This window comes from Rhinolophus sinicus, chromosome 8 (genome assembly GCF_057876585.1).
Source record: "Rhinolophus sinicus isolate RSI-liver-muscle chromosome 8, RSI-T2T, whole genome shotgun sequence".
Lineage (NCBI taxonomy): Eukaryota > Metazoa > Chordata > Mammalia > Chiroptera > Rhinolophidae > Rhinolophus > Rhinolophus sinicus.
Window position 1 is genome coordinate 67,452,967 of NC_142508.1, and position 19,494 is coordinate 67,472,460.

At 39.3% G+C, this 19,494-nt stretch overlaps 1 protein-coding gene across 1 annotated transcript in view; it reads left to right on the plus strand.

Moving 5' to 3' along the window:
- The window catches only part of CDH11 (cadherin 11), a 146,392-nt gene extending 127,354 nt beyond the window's left edge, over nt 1–19,038 (plus strand). The window contains exons 12-13 of the mRNA XM_074314783.2: nt 15,130–15,381; nt 17,698–19,038. Coding sequence (XP_074170884.1) covers nt 15,130–15,381; nt 17,698–18,194 — 749 coding nt within the window. The 3' untranslated portion in view covers nt 18,195–19,038. The remainder of the gene's footprint in view (nt 1–15,129; nt 15,382–17,697) is intronic.
- The last annotated feature ends 456 nt before the right edge of the window (nt 19,039–19,494 follow it).

Below are 19,494 nucleotides of genomic sequence, written 5' to 3' on the forward strand. Positions count from 1 at the left end.
TGAGGCAATGGAATCTTTCAGCTGGCCTTCTCTTCCAAGCACAGTTTTAATGCAATGTGGTTTGGTGCAGAGCTGGATACCTGAAGGTGCTTGCGGAATGACTGCTTGAGAGGCATGGACAAAGCATAATCGGGCCCCTGTAGACATGGCAGACTACAATGCTTTCTGCTTCCCATTTTGTCCCTCAAGGAGGCTTTAGACTTGCAAAATTTTCAAAGTAATTGTTTCTGTTGTATAGACCCAAACTGATGCCGTCCGTTGACAAAGTGGGTTGCAGAGCCAGGATCAAAACATAAGTTTCTTGACTCCTGACCAGACTGTTTTAGTCTGCACCTGTTTCTATAAACTTGTGACAATGTAGGTCTGCACAAACAGATGACTAATGCCATCAGGTGACATAGGAATAAAAGGTGGTTCTCCTAAGTACATATGTTTTCATTAGTCGTATGCTATAGGTTAATGTCTTTCTCAGTGACTGAGATCGGGCTGATAGGATCTTAAGATAACCTAATAAGTAGTATTACTTTCCCTATCTTTATCATCAATATCATGAATGCCAGTACAGTGTCCCAAACACCACGCCAACATCCTTCCCATACTCTCGCCATTTAATTCTCACGGCATACCAGAGGTAAGGGTTAGTATTATCACTCCTATTTTGAAGATGAGGAAAATGAGGCACAGAACCTTTCAAGCAACTTGTTCAAAGTCAATCACCCACATAGTAGTTAGATCTAGATTTTAAACCCAGGGACTCAGAGACTAGAGGTCACAGTCTTAGCCCCTGTACCCTACTGGGTTGACTATCAAAGCAGAGGGGTATTCCCCATGCCACTTAGATTTGGAGGGATGCCACCTGACCTACTTTACTGTTATTTCTTGCACTGATTTGAGCATTTAATTATGGCCCTTACAAATCACACACATATCACATGAGACTCTGGGGTAAAATATTCTGCAGTGCACAGGCTCTTGAAAGCCTGGGGGATGAAGGAAATTATAGGGAGACACACGTGTTTTAAAGGAATCCTACAAAAGTGCCTTTGATTCGCTTTGTAGATGATTCCGTCACTTTGAAATAGCAACATTACTTAGAGCTCTTGCATTTCACATTTAATCTAGGGCTTTTCTTGTAGTTGTTGGCTGTGGTTCACGTGCACGTGTGAGCACCTCACGCCCCTTGAAGAGATAAAAGCATGGTGCTAGATGAGTACTTCTCAGCCAGGAGCACATGTACCTCAGGGATACGCATACATAAGGGAGGAATTCCCTTTCATAAAGGTAGATTTCTCCAAAGCAGGGAGATACTGGCATGTAGTGGTCAATAGTTAATGATTACCAAGCTGAATTGAATGAAGTGACATAAGCAATGTTTTCCAAATGCTGTGTATTTATGTGTGCATCTTTATTTGAGTTCACGAGAATCCCTGTCTCCCTCTTGGAATTTTCTTAATTTCCAAATTATTTTCCAATCGCACCCTGGGTTGACAGATTGTTACATTGTGTCAGCCTAGGCGTATGTCAGTTTTGTGATGAAGAAAACACTTGTAACAAAAAAATTTCAGCATGCATTTCATTTTACCCATAGTGAGATGACCTACTGGGTTGTCCAGGAAACCCTGGTGTTCTCATATGCCTCTTACCACCTCTTTTATTATCTGTTTTCTCATATATTTGTGGTCAACCTTTTATCTTGGGTGTTCATCGAATCCCCCATTTACATATGAGACCTAACTGCTGGATGGAAGTATCCCCAGCATCCCCAATTTATCGCTAGACACTTCCTGAAAAAGCAGGCATTTCCAGGCTTTCCTCACCGTGCCAACTTCACCTCCCTCACTTGCCTTGTCATCTTTGTTTTTACGTGTGCAATAGTATTTAGTTGCTGTTAACCCTCTGAAAACATTATACCAAGACATATTGTTCTCTAGGGAGTTGTAAGTATGTCATATTGTCACAGTACTTCGAGGATGCCATCTATATTTTCAAGGAGATTCTATTACTGTAGACGAGCCGACCTACTACACAATCTGTGTCCCCTGCCTTTTCCTATAAGAGACTATATTGGAGCTACCACTTTTGCAGGAAATTGCTACTTTTAAAGAAAAATGACTTTATTAACTATGGCAAACAGTTAATGAAAACTCCCATGTTTAGAGCTATTACAAAACCTTAGAGCAAATACAGTCCTATAATTATCATTTAATAGAGTTTCTTTCTACTAGCTCCTAAAAGTAATTACATATTGAAGTAATGCAAAAGGAGTAATCACATTCCACATCCTATTAATAGCCTACTGAGTTACCAAATTTCTCGGCTGAGACTGTTTTCCATAGAAAACATGAGATAATGGTTTATAGCATGCTGAGTAAAAGCATCAGGTTTCTTTCTCCTTGAGTGTTTACTTCCATTATGCCATGTAAATAATCAGGATTGCATTTGCCTAAACTTGGCATAAGCACTCGGCATCTTTAGAAATATAAGAGAGGAAGCCATCTTAATACACACAAGCCTTTTAGCTTAGCTTATCTCACTCCATTCTACAACCCGAGCTTCAAAGACGACTCTGCAGGCAGCAGGAAAGCAGGACACTGAATGACTCTTCAACATTTCAGTCCATCTTGGGCTATTAATATCGAGAAGAGTGCTGTTTGGGCAGATGAAGAGCTGATCTGCCCAGGTTTTGAGATGCATTCACTTTGAAAATATCAGACTTATGGAAGGCATCTCTCAAAACACAAGAAACATGTACTGGATAGGAAAAGAGCTAAAAAAAAAAAGAAGTGCTGAGAATACTTGTAGCCCGTCTCATTTATCTAGCTCTTCATCAATTAATAAAAGCTTCTCATGGTCATTGTTTCACTAATTCCTCAAACAGCCCCATGAGGTAGACAGGTTGAATATTTTTATCCTCATTTTCTAGAGAAGGAAGGAACATGAGACATCAGAAGCTTCAGGGACTTGCTCAAGGTCATGCTGCCAATAAGTGAAATAACTAAAAACTTTGAGTATTTGGAGAGTTCTCTCTGGTGTACCTAACACAGTATATTATGAACGTAAAGCTTATGTCTTTTCTCGTTAATTCTTCTTACAAAAGCTCTGTTTGCCCTGTAGTCAAATAATAATAATCACCAGAAGAGGAAAAATATGAAATTCAATTCATCAATCTAGGTTTCTGGGGAAAATGTGAAGAGAGAAGGATAAACTGTACTTCAGTTTTAATCATAGTCATCATAATTGTGGCAAAATATATTTGCAAAGAATTTTATAATTTTCTTCTACTGCATAATTAATACATATTCCTTGAAGGAAAAGAAGAAAATACAAATAAGTAGAAATAAGTTTAAAAATAATAAAATAACTTGATGGTAATACAGCATCCAGAAATAATCACTGCTATTTTGTGTACCCTTCTAGACTTTTTCTTGGCATATATTTTGATCTTTAAAAAAGGCAATCATAAAATACATGTCCATTTTCCCCCACTTACTAACATGTGATATACGTTTATCAGCATCAATATAATTATGTGAACATTTTCTTCTAAATATCTTCCTAACTTCTACCTTAAGAATGTCTGATATCAGTTGACTCCTGTTGTGTAAACACATTGTTTTCACATACCTTTGCAAATATTTCATTATTATTTAGAATAAATTCCTAGAGTGGAATTACTGGATCAAAAGCTTTTGTTACTTACTTGACAAACTGCCCATCAGAAATATTTATACAACCAGAAATATTTATAATACTGCTAGTAAAACAGATGTGGTCCCATTTCTTCATATTCAAGACAACTATAGATATTATTTTAAAAAAACATTGACAAATTAATAGGTGAAATATAATCACATTAAAAAATATAAAATGTTCTTTCATTATTAGCAAAGCTAGAAGTTTTAAATAAATATTGATAATTTTTTTTTGCTTTGTATATCTGCTACTCATGTCCTTTCCCTATTTTTTGAATTGTATACATATCCATCAGTTTGCAATGATTTATAAAATCTCTTCCTCTTTTAATGCTATTAACTTCTGACTTGTCCATGACTATTTTATATGTTTCTTCAATGTTTCAAAGTCCTTTCAATTCTGAATGTGATGTGTTCTTAAGTATAAATGTTGCACTATTTGTATCAGTTTTTCTCTGTTTAATATTATCCTTTGGCAAGGCTTTCCTTATCCAAAATTTATATCAACTTTCACCTATCTCTTTTTCTTTCTTAAATATCATGCTTTCCATGTCCACCGTTTATCCAGGTGAAATAAAAGTACAACCCCCAACAATTGGCCATTTCCTAAATAAAACTTAAGAAATAATTGGTCATTTCCAACTGCTTTGTAATACCATCTTTATTATGATCTACGTTACCTACTCTACGATTCTTTTATTGGAGTTTCAGTTCTTCACATTCTGTCTATTTACTCTACTACTTCGTATCATACTCTTCTTTAATGGTTGCATACATATATGTGTTAAAATCTCACAGATGCTTTCTCCACATTATTTTTATTCTATTACCTCTAGATATATTTAGAATTACTTTTTAAAGTGATTGATAAGTACCTTTGTGAGTTTTATTGAGTTTACCTCAAATTTAAGGATTAATTTAAGAACTAATATTTTAAAAATATTCTTGCCATCCAGAAGTAATGTCTGATTTTCCATTGAATCAGTTCTTTTTTTTATTACCATCAGGGATGTTTTGTAGTTTTCTTCATGTTTGTTCTATGTATTTTTATTAAGTTTACGGCTAGCTGTTTATATTTTGGATGGTGATGTGAAGTACATTTTTAACTTATATTTTCAAAGTGTTTTTAGTATAAACTACAGCTATTTTAATTAGTTCACTTATTATTAGACATTGTTCTAAAGTGATATAACTTCTCAGCCTATTTTCCTGGGTTTTCTAGGGCAACGACTATATTAAAATTAAATGACAATTTGCTTCATGTTTTTAAAATATTTAGTTATTTTTTTGTCCAGTTGCATAGATTTACATTTTTAGAATATGTTTTAAATAATAACAATAATGTATGTTCTTACTTTACTTGTTACTTTAATAGGACAATTAGTTCTAGAGTTTCACCATTAAGCATAAAATTGGTTGTTAGAGTAAAATTAAGATTTGTGGGGTTTTTGTGTGTGTGTGTGTGTGTGTGTGTGTGTGTGTGTGTGTCTGTTGGGGAATGTATTTTCCATTATTTTATTTAAAAATGTATGTTCAATTTTTATCACTATTTTTCGATTCTAACAGGAAGACAGTATGATTTTGTCCTTTGACCTAATGATTTGATAAAGTAATTAAATTGAAACATCCTAATACTGAAACTAATAACTTTAATTTCCAAAACTTTTGTTCCAAACAAGGAGCATTTGATAAAATGGAGAAGAGAGAGCAAGGGTTAGAGGTTTAATGCTTGGCTTTACTCTTTATCTCTAGAAGGGGATCAATCTTAATAGTAACACATGAATGTTTGACACATGATTAATTCTACTACTGTATTATTTTTCAAAAACTGTCAATTTTACATCACTCCTAATTCATGGACTGAGCTGCTATTTTAAGATTTTTGACCAAAAGCTGGGCACAATTAGAACACATTCCAGGTTTCCAGAACCCCAGGGCTGCATCCTGTCCAGTGCAAAATAAATATGTTTCAACTAAAGTTGAAGGCCTATCAGATCATGGAATTACTTGACTATGAAAACATTGTTTAGTCATTTGATCAGCACAGGGCAGTTTTAGGAGCTTGCAGTTGGTTCCTATTATAACAACAACAAAAATAGTTTTTGGATTTTCAAGATAACAAAATGAACATGCAACCCTTGAGACATCGTGAAACACCATCCCTATTTCATTTGACCTTCTCTGCCTTTGGTGTTTCTTCCATATTTAGTGCCAGTGTGACTTTCATCAAAAGCAAAGTATTTCCTAGTTCCTTTATCACAGTCTCTTCTTTCCACCCATCCATAATCATAGAAAAATGAGCTGTTCTTATGTACTGCGTGCCAGGAAGGGTCCTAGCAGTGGGGCTTTAGCATGAGTCCCTGATGTCAGAGAGTTCCCAAAAGTACACGGAGCAAAGTTAATTATATCGTGAAAGCACAGCTAATTTTGATAATGACTATTAATGATCTACCCACACAAGACCTGTGACTACCGTGGTCCCCAAACAGGCCTGACACCAGTTTCGTGCCCACTTACATCAGTCCTTACTAATAAAATACCAGATGATGTCTCTCTCTCTTAAAATTCTTCTCTGGCTTTCCATCTCCTATGGATTTAACTGACACTTCATAGTTTTATGAGCAATACGTTATATGATTTTCCCCCTACTTGGCCCCCTGTAAACTTTGCGTTATCACCTCCTTTCTCTGTTACCTTAAAGGTTAAACTCCCGAAACTTCAGACCACCTCTACTTTCCCAAATATGCCTTGCTCTCACTTGTGCATGTGTTTTTGCTCTGCCGGGAATGTGTTCTTCTGCCTATACCTCCTGTTTCAAGTCTCACCATAAATGGAGTCTCGTAGGCGAAGCTTTGCCAGGTATCCCCAGCCCATCTTGGATGTTTCCTCCTTCGTTCTCCAGAAACACTGCACTAACCTTTTGTACTTCTCTTATCACTCTGCCTTCTACGCAATCATGTCCCTGTCTGTCTCCCACTAGAATATGAGCTCATGGGGGTATTATCCCAACATTAAGAAAAGCAGGATGACCAAATGCATTAAAATGAAAGAATGGATGGAAAACCATACACTGTGCTTCAGAAATTTCAGGGATTCATTATTATTATGGAAAAAAAAAAAAAGATTGTGTTATGATATAAACCTCAGGCTGAAAAAGACAAGCCAGCTTTTGATCTTGGCATGTTCTAAAGGAGTCAGTGCCACATCACCCACCCCTTCCATACATTGGTTATTTATTATTCCACCAAGTTATATTGGACCTCTAGGGTTTGGAGCAAGGAAGAGATGACCTTCAAATGTATTTATTTTGCAAGTATAATATTATCTAAGGTGGGCCAGTTGCAGATTAAATGAGCTCTGATACACTCAGAGTTTAGTTTGAACTGCTAAAAAGAAGCAAAACAAAATAAAACAGAAAAAAAAAAATTAAAGTTTGCAGGAAAAGCAGATTTGGCTGAGTAAGGAAGGAGAGCCAAGGCAAATTCACCCTGATTGTACCAAGTGGCAAACATCTTTTTTTCTTTTCCTTTTAATCTTTTTTTGTCTAAACTAAGTACATTTCTTTTTTTATGAGCAGCACCAAATAACATTTAAATATACTTGTTTTTTTTTTTTTTTTACTTTTATAATTTAAAGATACCCAAACAGATTTCTGTGGAATTTTTTCCCCCCTTTAATTGCTTTTGGCGGATCAAAATGGCAGATGTCTTTTAATACCCTGCCATTTTCTCTGTGTAAATAATTATGTTCCTTTTCTGCCTGAAAATTCATTGCTGTAGTTTGTCCAACACAGAATGCAGTTTATCTGGGAACTCACACCCTCCCCAACCAAACAAAAAGAGAAATAGTTCTTGGTGGATCAGAGCCGTATTTGTCCAAGGTTTCCTGTGGTCACTGAGTTAACTAACTCCTGGGATTTCTCAACTCACTAAAAGACCTTAAATGTTTATATCCCACTGAATTTCTTGGTAGTTTTCCTGGTCATAAACCAAGACATACTCAGGCAGTATGTTCCTTTCTCTTTCCCTGTCACCAAGGAGAAAATTATCCCAAACAAGTAGGAGAGTTGATTCTGAGGGATGTAATAAATTATAACAACGAAAAAAATCTGTTCATACCAACAAAGTGTGTACAACATTTAGCTTTCTCATACACACATGCACATAAGCAATGATTCCTATGATGCTACTTTTTGTATTTCACGTCTTGCTGGCCCCTCAGTATCAAAGGTATTAATTAAGAGATCATAATCACCCCCTGCCTGGTTGTGTGCAGCTTCTTGATTCTGCGGGGAGACATGACAGCCATCAGTCTTGGGCCAAACGATTTTCTTCCTTAGTACTTTAAGACTAGCCTCTTCTAGAATTTACCTCATTGTAGCATTGCCTTCATTCTAAAATATTGGGAAAATGGTAGATTTCTTTTTGCCTTTTGCATGTTGGTTTGTTTTTGAAAGTGTGTTTCTGGAAATGCTGGGAAGGGAGGTGTCAAATGTGTGTGTTTCTGCCATAAAATTCTTAGGTTTTTAAGAACAGCTCTTTATGTGGGAGCTGAATCTACCAGGATCCTCCTGTAGTCTATGATGGGGGGGTGGGGAGTCCATCTAGTTATATAACCCTATAGGGAAAATTTGGTAAAAAAAATGTAATTTGCATGCAATAGTCTCAGGATTCTAGAGTCAGCTACGTGCTAATAAAAATATAGTGAAACCTAGAGGAGTTTGAAACCTTGTTTTGTTTGTATTTTCCATGTTATTGTGGGTAATTGCTTCCCTCTTTGTTTCTCAATGTCCTATTCTAGAAAATAAGGGTAATTATATATTTTGCACATCATTTCAAAAATTCTTTGGGATAAGGTATGCAGAAGTAACAAGGAATAAGGTTCGCACGTATTAGCAGCTTAATAAATGTTGCTTAGGTGAATCTGACTCAACCCAAATAACAGGAAAGAATAATGAGATAAAAAGTTGAAGATATTTAGCAGGAACACAATCCACAACGCAGATACAGGCAGTATCGATCAGACTGGGTTCAGAAATGAGGAGTGGGAGAAGATGGAGACTGGAGATTGACTGCAAGCTGATGCATCAGTAAAATCTGACTGTGGAAAAGCCAGCTTGATGCTGGCATGCAGTCAAAGGAATACCATTCAGCTCTTCATTCTGTTAACACACAAAACACTACTACACACACCAAGAGGAGCGAGATAAAGTCCCTGCCCTCGAGGAGATTACTGTCTGGTGAAGAGGATACACATTCAAACAATCTCCATAGACTGCAATGTGTGCAATGACTGCATACAGGTAACTAGACAGTTCATACAGGCGGTTCAGAAAGGCAAGAAAATAAAGATTTTATGTTCATCTTCAAACACTACTAGGATCCGAGATATAAATGATACAAGCTTTAAAAGTATTATTTGAAACTTCTATTATTTCAGTCCCTTGGACTGAAGATGGCAAATACTGACATCAAAAATTAAAATTATAGGGGGGTGACCGGTTAGCTCAGGTGGTTAGAGGGTGGTGCTGATAACACCAAGGTTGCCGGTTCGATCCCCGCATGGGCCACTATAAGTTACGCTCTCCTTAAAAAAAAAAATAATTAAAATTGATTTTTCAAAATGTACAAATCTGAGTTTAAAATATCTAATTAAACTTTCCAACAATGTCTTGTGTCAGTGTGTAGCATATAATTTTGAAATTATTTAAGGTTAAATGTCCATTAAGACTTTTGGGACACACACACCATATATATATTATACACACACACACACACACACACACACACACACACTGGGGTGCCAAAAAAATGTATACAAGTGGGTACTTCAGTCAACGTTGCTCAAGCAGTAGTTCACCATAATCAGAAGTGTCTGGACACTGATGGGAACCACTTTGAGCACCTCTTGTAATTGCAGAAGTCAAATGTGACTTGTATTCATCTTTTGTTATCAGTATATATTGAGTATTACAATTTTAATACAGTTTTCCTTTCTTGAAATGTGTATACATTTTTTGGCACTGTGTGTGTGTGTGTGTATTTTTCACACATGTGCTTACATATTTTTTTCATTATCCTGATGGTGTCATTGCCGTATTTCTAGGGGAAGTAGAGAGGGCCAAGAGGAAAGTAATCAAACAATGATTATTCTGCTATGACTGCATAATTAACTGTCTTCAAGTATTTGGTGGCTTTTCATACAGTCGATAGATCAACCTTGTCTCTGAGGTTTGAGCAGAAAAGGTAGAGGAGGTAGATTTGGGTTGGAAGTGAATGAGGTAACAGCAGGCTTGGCCTGGATTCTCCAGATCTTTAACAATCTCAAAAGAAGGGCCCCAGACTGATGCACCCAGGGCCTTTCTTTACAGGCTAACGTGTCTCTGATCAGGTCAAGCAATGTGGAATCTTTAGCAGAGAAGGACAGAGGAGGCGTGGTGAGGAAGAACACTTTAAGAGTTTTAGGGAAGCTTCCGTCATCCTGCATCAAGCCTCTCTTCTGACATCACAGTGAGAGCAGCAGGATGGCCTAATTCTTTGTAGCACTGCTTCCTCTTTTCAAGTTGTTAACATGCAGGGTCCATGCCCATATACCACCCATTTTGCTTTGCTTGGTTTTTTTTGTTTGTTTGTTTTTTGCTAATACAAGGTTGAGGACTATTTACCCACTATAATTTTCTTATTTATTTATTTTAACTTGTGGAATGAATGATGGCTTTTAACAATCAATCACATGGAAGATATTACCTTAAAAATCTTTGTGGATTATGGAAAGCAACTTACCAATAAATATCAAGGGTCACATCCTATGAATCAGTAATTATAATAAAAGGTCACACCCAATGAACCAGTAATTATAAGACATCTATCTTAGAAAAGAGTTTGAAATTTGAAGACATTAGGTAAAAAGATGTTTATGTCAACATTGTATATAAGTTGAAAACATTGCAAGCAACCTAGGAACCCAGGAGTAGGACCTTATATTATACAGAAAGGAATGCTATTTGGGGGAATATTGAATAACATTGGGAAATGCTCAAGAAAGGTAGAGGAGAAAAACCATGACACTAAATGTCCTGCTTTTCTTTCTTTTTCTTTCTTTTTTCTTTTTTTTTTTAACTTAGCATTGCATCACACAAAGTCCCAGGTTATTCAAACATAATTTTCCTTTTTAATGTCCATTGTGTGTATCCCTTCATTGGGCCACAAAACCATCACTACCCTTATATTTGCATCCCCAAACTGGTACGATGGAGACCATGCTTATCAGGCACCTTTACATTTTGTTAGTGTAATGACAAAGTGCACAGGTGAAGACAGCATATGATGAGGCGTCTAGATCGTAGACATAAAAATTTGAATCTTGAATTTACTTTCTATTAATAGAAACACTATGATTTGTGGACATAGACTAGTAATCAATGGCCCCATTGACAAGTTTTTGCCTAAGTGGAGGAAAAAAATGGACCCGGTTATGTGTCTGTGGCCAGGGATGAGAACATTGGGTGTCAGGATGAAAAACCGAGGTGTTTGCGAAACATTTTCTTACCTTGGGAAATATGTTGCCCAGGACTGAAGAGCGCACGCTGTTTTCTTACCTCTGGATGATAAGCCCTTCTGTGTAGGCAGTTGCATTCCAAGCTGCGATGACATTTCCAGGAATTCACTTTTCTCTCTTTGCCAATAAGCTTTTCTTCGTCATTAGTCTCCTGCTCAAAGAGGAGAGATTCCAGAAAAGAATTAATATTTACTGCATCTCTGGCACTGTGCTAAGTACCTTTATGAATGGAATCAAATTTAAACCTAAAAATTATGACTTTCTTAGATGAGACTATAAACTCTAGGCTTTTAATATGTACATAGGTGATTCAATATTCAGACGCAGGTCTGTTTGACCCAAACGCTAAGTGATTTGCTCTTTGGAAGCTTTATAAAGGAGAAGGCTCTAAGAAATCTCATGATGGAAATTTAAAAATTGATGCAACATTTGTCTTTTTCTGCCTCATCTTATTAACCATGAAGCCAATTTGGTTATTCTCTGAAAATGTGTCCTCATCGAACCTCTTTTTTCCCCTTGGGTCACCCATAAACCTTAGGAATGTGTATGCCCCAAGTGGGGGACCCTCTTAAAGACAGATGGGGAGTGGCTGGCTAATTAAAATAATGTAGATGAAAGGGAATCTGTAGTCAAACTTAAAATCCAAAATTGATTTCCAGGATAGGGGTTTCTTTATTGTTAGTTTGTTTGTTTTTCCATTTGTTTTTCTAGATTCGTTTTTTATGAAGCTCCTGCCCAAAGTGCCTCTTTTTGTTAGTGAAAGATCAGTGGTCAGAGTGGACCACCAGAAAGGCTATCGCAAGCCACAGCACTGAAGCCTCGGAAATGCCCCTCCCAAAAGAAAGCTCATCTTCCCACTGGTGCTGGGGCCACTTGGATCTAGAGGGGAAATGTTTAACCACTCAGGCAAAATGGACCACCGAGGTGCCAAGCCAGGCTGGTTAAACACAGGTCTCATCCCAACTGCACCCTTCGGCAATTCACCAGCCCTGCAGGATCTCAATAATGGATGCTAAGTTTTCTGGTAGAAGGATTTCTGAGTCCTCTGGAAGCACAGCACACAGGACAACCACTGGCTTTTATTACGTTATTTGGTTCCAATGACAATCCCATGAGGCATGCTTGATATTAACCAGTGTCCTCATTTTAAAGATGGATGAACAAGTGAGGCTCTACGTGGGACAAATAATTCATTTTAAAGCACATAATTAGTGTATGCCCAAGAAGAGACCTTCGGTCTATTTATTTCCCACCTCATGAGCTGCTCTTAAAATCCATAAGCAAACTATGTTTGACTAGAAGAGATTATAAAAAAAAAGTTCTCGACATTCTACTGATCTATCACTCAGAGATTACAAATGGTCTAGTCAGCTGGGGACTTTGATGAGCTTTCATATAATACTTTCAGTATGTCTGAGAGGACGCAGCTGTTCAGAATATGAAACGTCTTGAATTCACAGGCTGGTGTCCCGTTCAGATCCATGTTTTCCATTAGTGTTTGATTTTCATTTACTTTCATGTATAAGCCAGCCTGCTGTGATCTGGAGGCATAGTCTTGCATGGATGGCACTCTGAAGAATAGGTTTTAAATTATGGCTTCTACGGGTTTAAAAACCACAAAAACACTCATTTCACATTTCCTCCAGACCAACACCCCGGGCAACAGGGTGGGACCCAATAGTAAATTAAGTAAACTGGGCGTGCCGTCCATAGCGGAGAGGTAGACTTGTCCACACAATTTATTTGCTTTCTTTCTTAAATTTGTGATTTTCATTTGTATTCCTGCTATTGTTAGTGACATGTCAGATCATTAAAAGGGGACAGATATTGTAATTTTTAATTTGTGAAAGTCTTATTGAACTCAAAAAAATTTATGAGAAGGAAAAAGCACCTTTTGAAATAATTTATTATAGACACGTAAATTATCTTCTAATTGTCAAGCATAGAACTGTGGGGTAGCCTAGAACAGGAAAAAACAGTTAACATTTTATTTGACCAGTTTATGTTTTCATGATTTTTTAGAGTATATGTAATTTTTCTCCAGTGATGAGCAATGTATGCCAATCACACAAAATTCAGAAAATGCAGAAATGAGGGCTAGCTCTTCTGCTTTGTTTTGATTGAGATGTTGGCAGCCAAGGGCAGAGAATCTGTCATCATAAGGCTTGCCAAAAGCCAGTACACACACTTTACCTTCTGTAATACCCAGAATATTTGCTCATCCCTAAATGAGACTGCACCTACCTTTTATATATTTACTCTCACAGACAATATATTGCGTTTCCTTTAACCGAAAATATGTCAATTTAATTTTGAAATTCTAAGATTTTTTTTCCTACAAGAGCTAATTCATGGTACTGTGAGTCCATGTAAAGCTGCTAGCTACTGGGGCCATCATGTTGGTGATAACATTCATATTGCTATGAATTACTGATTCTTAACTCTCAAATGGAGGCAGGCCACACCAAGGGTGTGTGTATGTGTGTATGTGTGTGTGTGTGTGTGTGTGTGTAATTTGATGGAACATCTTCAAAACTTCTAGTGTTTTAGAATACCTGTGTGGCTCCCCAACCATACAGCCCGGAAACAAAATATTTTGGGCCGGCACAGATATGCAGGAAACATGATGAGGAAGCATTTGGGGGCATAGGTTATAAACCGTTGAGAAATACATGAAAGCCAACATCTGGACTTTTGGTTCAACCTTTCCCAAAACACAGTTACGCCATTTGTTCAACAAATATTTATCGAATGTCTGCTATGTGTCCAGACTGGGATGAATCAGATAAAACCCTCTATTCTCCAGAAGTTCACAGTCTAGGAGACGTCAAAGTGGTTATGCCAACAAATAATAACACGATAGCGGGATACCAGTTTCTATAGGAATATACAGGGTTATGGGTCACAGAGGAGGTGAGGGGAGAGGTCCAGAAAGGGTTTATTGAAGAGATGACTGTTGGATTCAATGTTGAGGCTTGAGGAGTTCACACAGCATGATGCAAGGAATGGCTTTGGGGCATTAGAACCGTTTTCAGGTAAAAATGCTAGGCATATAAAAGGGTGGTATGAATACACATGAGTTCTGCATGTCAGGCTGACCTGGGAAGGGATGTGAACCTGGAAGGTGAGGTCAAGTCTAGATTTGAGAATGATCTGGTGCTTCACTGTGTAGAGCTGTGCTGTGCTGTGTGGGCAACAAAGAAAACCTGGACTCATTTTAGGCAGGAGGGGGTGACGTGTTTAACTGGGTGGCTCATGGTGCTTGCATTTCAAAGACCTGCTGCTGGGTCTTATAAAATATTTCCTCTTCAAAGAAGAAATTTTCCTTTAGGACTCATAATTGGGTTCATCGTTTGGGCAAGGTTGGAGAGTAGACAGGAAATCTCTGGGGGAAAAAACAACAAAAAACAAAACTGGCCAAAGGCTCGTCATGAAGTAGGGAAAGTGTGAACAAGGAAAAGAATGGCTTTTTGTTGTCCTTTCTCTCACACTTAACGTATGTGTTTATATGCTGTACTAACACAGCATATGTGGTTGAAGCCCACACTTTCCTGTGTTTGACCACAAGGACGACACCCAAACAGAAAACAGTGTGGTTACCTTGCCAAGGAAGGCGCTCTGTGTCCACCAAATAAAAAAAAAAGAGCCAGTTTCCGAGTTGTGTTCCCAAACGCGGAGAGGTTATTCTGTGGGCCTGTCACACAAAATGCCTGCAGCTTCGAGAGGCACCTAGAGGAAGGAACAAGTGGGGAGATGCTGGTCATTAACCTTGGTGCTGAGACGAGCACCCTCAGCCCCGCGCGGCGCAAGCCCAGAATGTGAAGAAGGCAATGCGCTGGGTTCCATTCTGAGCACACGTCTTATCTCCCCTCTTCCCCAGATAACACCGCGGGGGTGTACGCCCGGCGCGGGGGCTTCAGTCGGCAGAAGCAGGATCTCTACCTCCTGCCCATCGTGATCAGCGATGGTGGAATCCCGCCCATGAGCAGCACCAACACACTCAGCATCAAGGTCTGTGGGTGCGACGTGAACGGGGCGCTGCTCTCCTGCAACGCCGAGGCCTACATCCTGAACGCCGGCCTGAGCACCGGGGCGCTCATCGCCATCCTGGCCTGCATCGTCATTCTCCTGGGTAAGCTTCCCCCGCGGCCACCGGCACGAAGGTGCGCGTGCGCGGAACACCGCTGTGTCTCGAGGTCAGGCTGGTTACCAGAACGATGCTATGTACTGTGGCTACAATCCGAGACAAAGAGGCGGTGCCTGCCCCCCAAGCATTTCATGGAATGGCAGCAGGTAACTTCACGTGCACTTAGAGCAAGCTGGGGGAAGGTTATGATGAGCAAATTTGCCAGGCATCCCAGGAGGGCAGAGCAGAAGCCACCTGGGGGAGCCCCCGTGGGGACATCCGAGAAGGTTTTGCAGAAGAGGGTTTTAGGCAGAGGCCTAGGATATTCGTGACAGTTTGCCTTACAAGAGGAAGGAGATGCATTGGAGGCAGAAAGAATAATCACGAGGCAAAAGGTAGTGTTTGAAGGACTCAGGAGCTGGACAAAGGTGCCTGGATCTTGGCTCCTCCTCGAATTATATATGTGGGTGCACGCCTCAGCTTGTGGGGACTCCCGGGGAGCTTTCCTTGCACCTGGGGAGCTACCAGATGAGGTAGGTGCCCCTCTTCCGCACCTTCCTCCCACCTGTGGTTTACTCTGTAATAACAACAATGCACTGATGCTAATAACATGTACCGTTGCTGGGCCTCAGGAAGATTCGATCAGTTCTCTCAATGTCTCAGAACTTGTGAATAACAAAAATCAGGAGTCACATCCAAATATGTCTGACACCAAATTTATGCGGTTTCCACGATGTTTTACTTCTCCACTGAATGAATTCATGGGGCTCGGTTGCACAGGGAGGAGTCAGTGAGTTCAGTTCAACAGATAGTTCCTGAGTATTATCTGGGTGCTAGGCCCCATGTTTGGCCCTGTGAGATGAAGAGAAGAAACACACAAGATCTCGGTGCTCAAGAAGTTCGCGGTCTATCAAGGAAAATATGCCAGAACAGATAAATGACAGAGGTACGTGGTGAGGGCCATGACAGGGACGTGAAACAAAGGTTCCAGGGGCAGAAGAGTACAACATGCCTGACATTGACTGCAAAAGTCAGAGACATCTTCCTGGAAGATGTGACATAACTTGTCAGATGCTGAAAGAGTTTTCCAGCTGCTGAAAGAGGCTGGAATGGATGGCCATTCCAAGCAGAGGGAACAGAATATGAAAAGGGTTCTGAGAAATTCATAGTCTAGATGGGGAGCCAGAGGTGTAAGCCATGTGATAAGCATTATGATGATGGTAAGAAAAGGGGCAGGTTGGTGCACAAAGCAGGTGCCAATCACCCTGTCTGGTGTCCGGATAGGCTGCCAGGCAAGGTTTTTTTGATACAAGATAAGACAAGCAAAGAAAGTGAAAGGGAGTGGGCTGGGCAAAGGTGTCATCAAGGACGGGGCTCAGGAATGACAGCTTGGTGAGCACTGGGAGCCAGGTACAGTCCACGCAGGTGCAAGCACTGACCCTGGCATCCCATAGTGATGGTGGATGCAGAGGGGCTCTCAGACCACTTGCTAAATTCAGCCACAAACGTTTTCTTCAGTCTTGCTGAGTGTGTGGGAGATTGTTCTAATGGAAGATAGTAGGAGCCCCTTGTGGGGAGGCAACAGATAAAGAAGAAAGCCTTGTCGGAACTTCCCTTATAAGCAGCTCTGCTCACTCATTTAGATTGCTGGAGCTTAGTGGAAGACACAGAATTGCTTCATCTGGAGTTCTAGCTGATGCTATTGTCCTATGTTCAAATTAATAAGAGAAGACTCGTCACTTGGGGTCTCCATAGACATCCCCTCTTCTATATGGTGCTTTGTGGACAATGCAGCCATGTTTATGATGAGATTTCCTATTAAGATAGAGTGGGGTCAATGCTGACCCCACCCTCAGACCTCTAGGCAGGAGCTGGGCATCACCTCCTACAAAAAGGTAGGAACTGAAGTCTCTGAACATACTCATTTGTAAACCTGGAGAGGCAGCTATCTCCCTTTGCAAAAAGGACCTGCATCTGCCATTTTTAAGAGGCTGCAGACCACATATTTAGAATCTTCCTAATTCTTAGGAAGAGGACTTCCAAATAATGGTGTCAGATTTATTTGTAAAAAGCTCCACATAGCTCCAACTTGCCAGTTTGTTTGGATATAATATTTTCCTGGCAGCATTTTGCGGAGGAAGGGCCAGGTGAAGGGCCGTTTTACACATCTCGAGGGATTCTAGGTAAAGCTCTCATTTCCTAGGCTGGCTGTTCTGAAGCCTGTACCACGCTATGCTTTACGGGTAAGCCGAGTTCCCCTGGGAAGAGAATCCAGGAAGGTGGGGCTTACCCTATGCTCACTTTTCTTTTCTTTCCCTGTAGTCATCGTCGTGTTGTTTGTGACCCTGAGGAGGCAAAAGAAAGAACCACTGATCGTCTTTGAAGAAGAAGATGTCCGTGAGAACATCATTACCTATGACGATGAAGGGGGAGGGGAAGAAGACACAGAGGCATTTGACATCGCCACCCTCCAGAATCCTGACGGCATCAATGGATTTATCCCTCGCAAAGACATAAAGCCCGAGTATCAGTACATGCCGAGACCTGGGCTGCGGCCAGCACCGAACAGTGTGGATGTTGACGAGTTCATCAGCACGAGAATCCAAGAGGCAGACAACGACCCCACCGCCCCGCCGTATGACTCCATCCAGATCTATGGTTACGAGGGCAGGGGCTCTGTGGCTGGGTCCCTGAGCAGCTTAGAGTCTGCCACCACAGATTCAGACGTGGACTACGACTACCTACAGAACTGGGGACCTCGTTTTAAGAAACTAGCAGACTTGTACGGTTCCAAAGACACTTTTGATGACGACTCTTAACAATAACGATACAAATTTGGCCTTAAGAACTGTGTCTGGCGTTCTGAAGAATCTAGAAGATATGTAAACAGGTATTTTTTTAAATCAAGGAAAGGCTCATTTGGGACAAGCAAAAGTTTTACAGAGAGGACACATTTAATAAACCTTCAAGGACATCAGAGTGGTAAATACTGTGAAGCACCTTTTCTCACAAAAAGGCAAATATTGAAGTTGTTTATCAACTTAGAGAAAAACCACTTGGCATACAAAATATTTAAGTGAAGGAGAAGTGTAATGGTGAACTTACAATGAAGGGAAATCGTTTATGTGTTACGGACATACAAGTCCTTCTTTCTTCTTTCTTCTTTTTTTTCCCTTTTTTTTAATTTTAATTTGTCAATGAAGCTTCCACAAAATTAGAAAGGACAACAGTTCTGAGCTGTAATTTCGCCTTAAACTACGGACACTCTATATGTAGTGCATTTTTAAACTTGAAATATATAATATTCAGCCAGCTTAAACCCATACAATGTATGTACAATACAATGTACAATTATGTCTCTTGAGCATCAATCTTGTTACTGCTGATTCTTGTAAATCTTTTTGCTTCTACTTTCATCTTAAACTAATACGTGCCAGATATAACTGTCTTGTTTCAGTGAGAGGCGCCCTATTTCTATGTCATTTTTAATGTATCTATTTGTACAATTTTAAAGTTCTTATTTTAGTATACATACAAATATCAGTATTCTGACATGTAAGAAATGTTACGGCATCACACTTATATTTTATGAACATTGTACTGTTGCTTTAATATGAGCTTCAATATAAGAAGCAACCTTTGAAATAAAAGATTCTTTTTTAATTCTGGGTTTGATTCTTAACATTGAAAACTATTAAGTATTTCTAATGACCGATTTATATTTCTAATTCAAGACATTATGATCTTTTAATAACCCTATTTATGATCTGTTAGAGCCTGCTGCTTTTATTGTTTATTTAAAGTCAAATACGTTTTGCAATGTTTTTTCAGACAAGATTCTGTAATATCATGTAAAGATTTTTTTTTGTACGTTCTCAGCGTTAGCTTCCTGGTTCCTCTTCACACACTTCTGAAAAAGTAGGAAGCTAAAGATCTAGGTCAGTCTAGGATTTTGCAATACTTACTATATAATATGCATTTGTCTTGTATATCAGTACTTCAATGACTAAGAGAGATGAATCCATGAGGGACTGGAATTGTCAGAACTAGGGGAGTGAAAAGTCAAAAATATAAATTTGCCACATGTAGTTACCAGACCTCCAATGTCACTCTATTTTT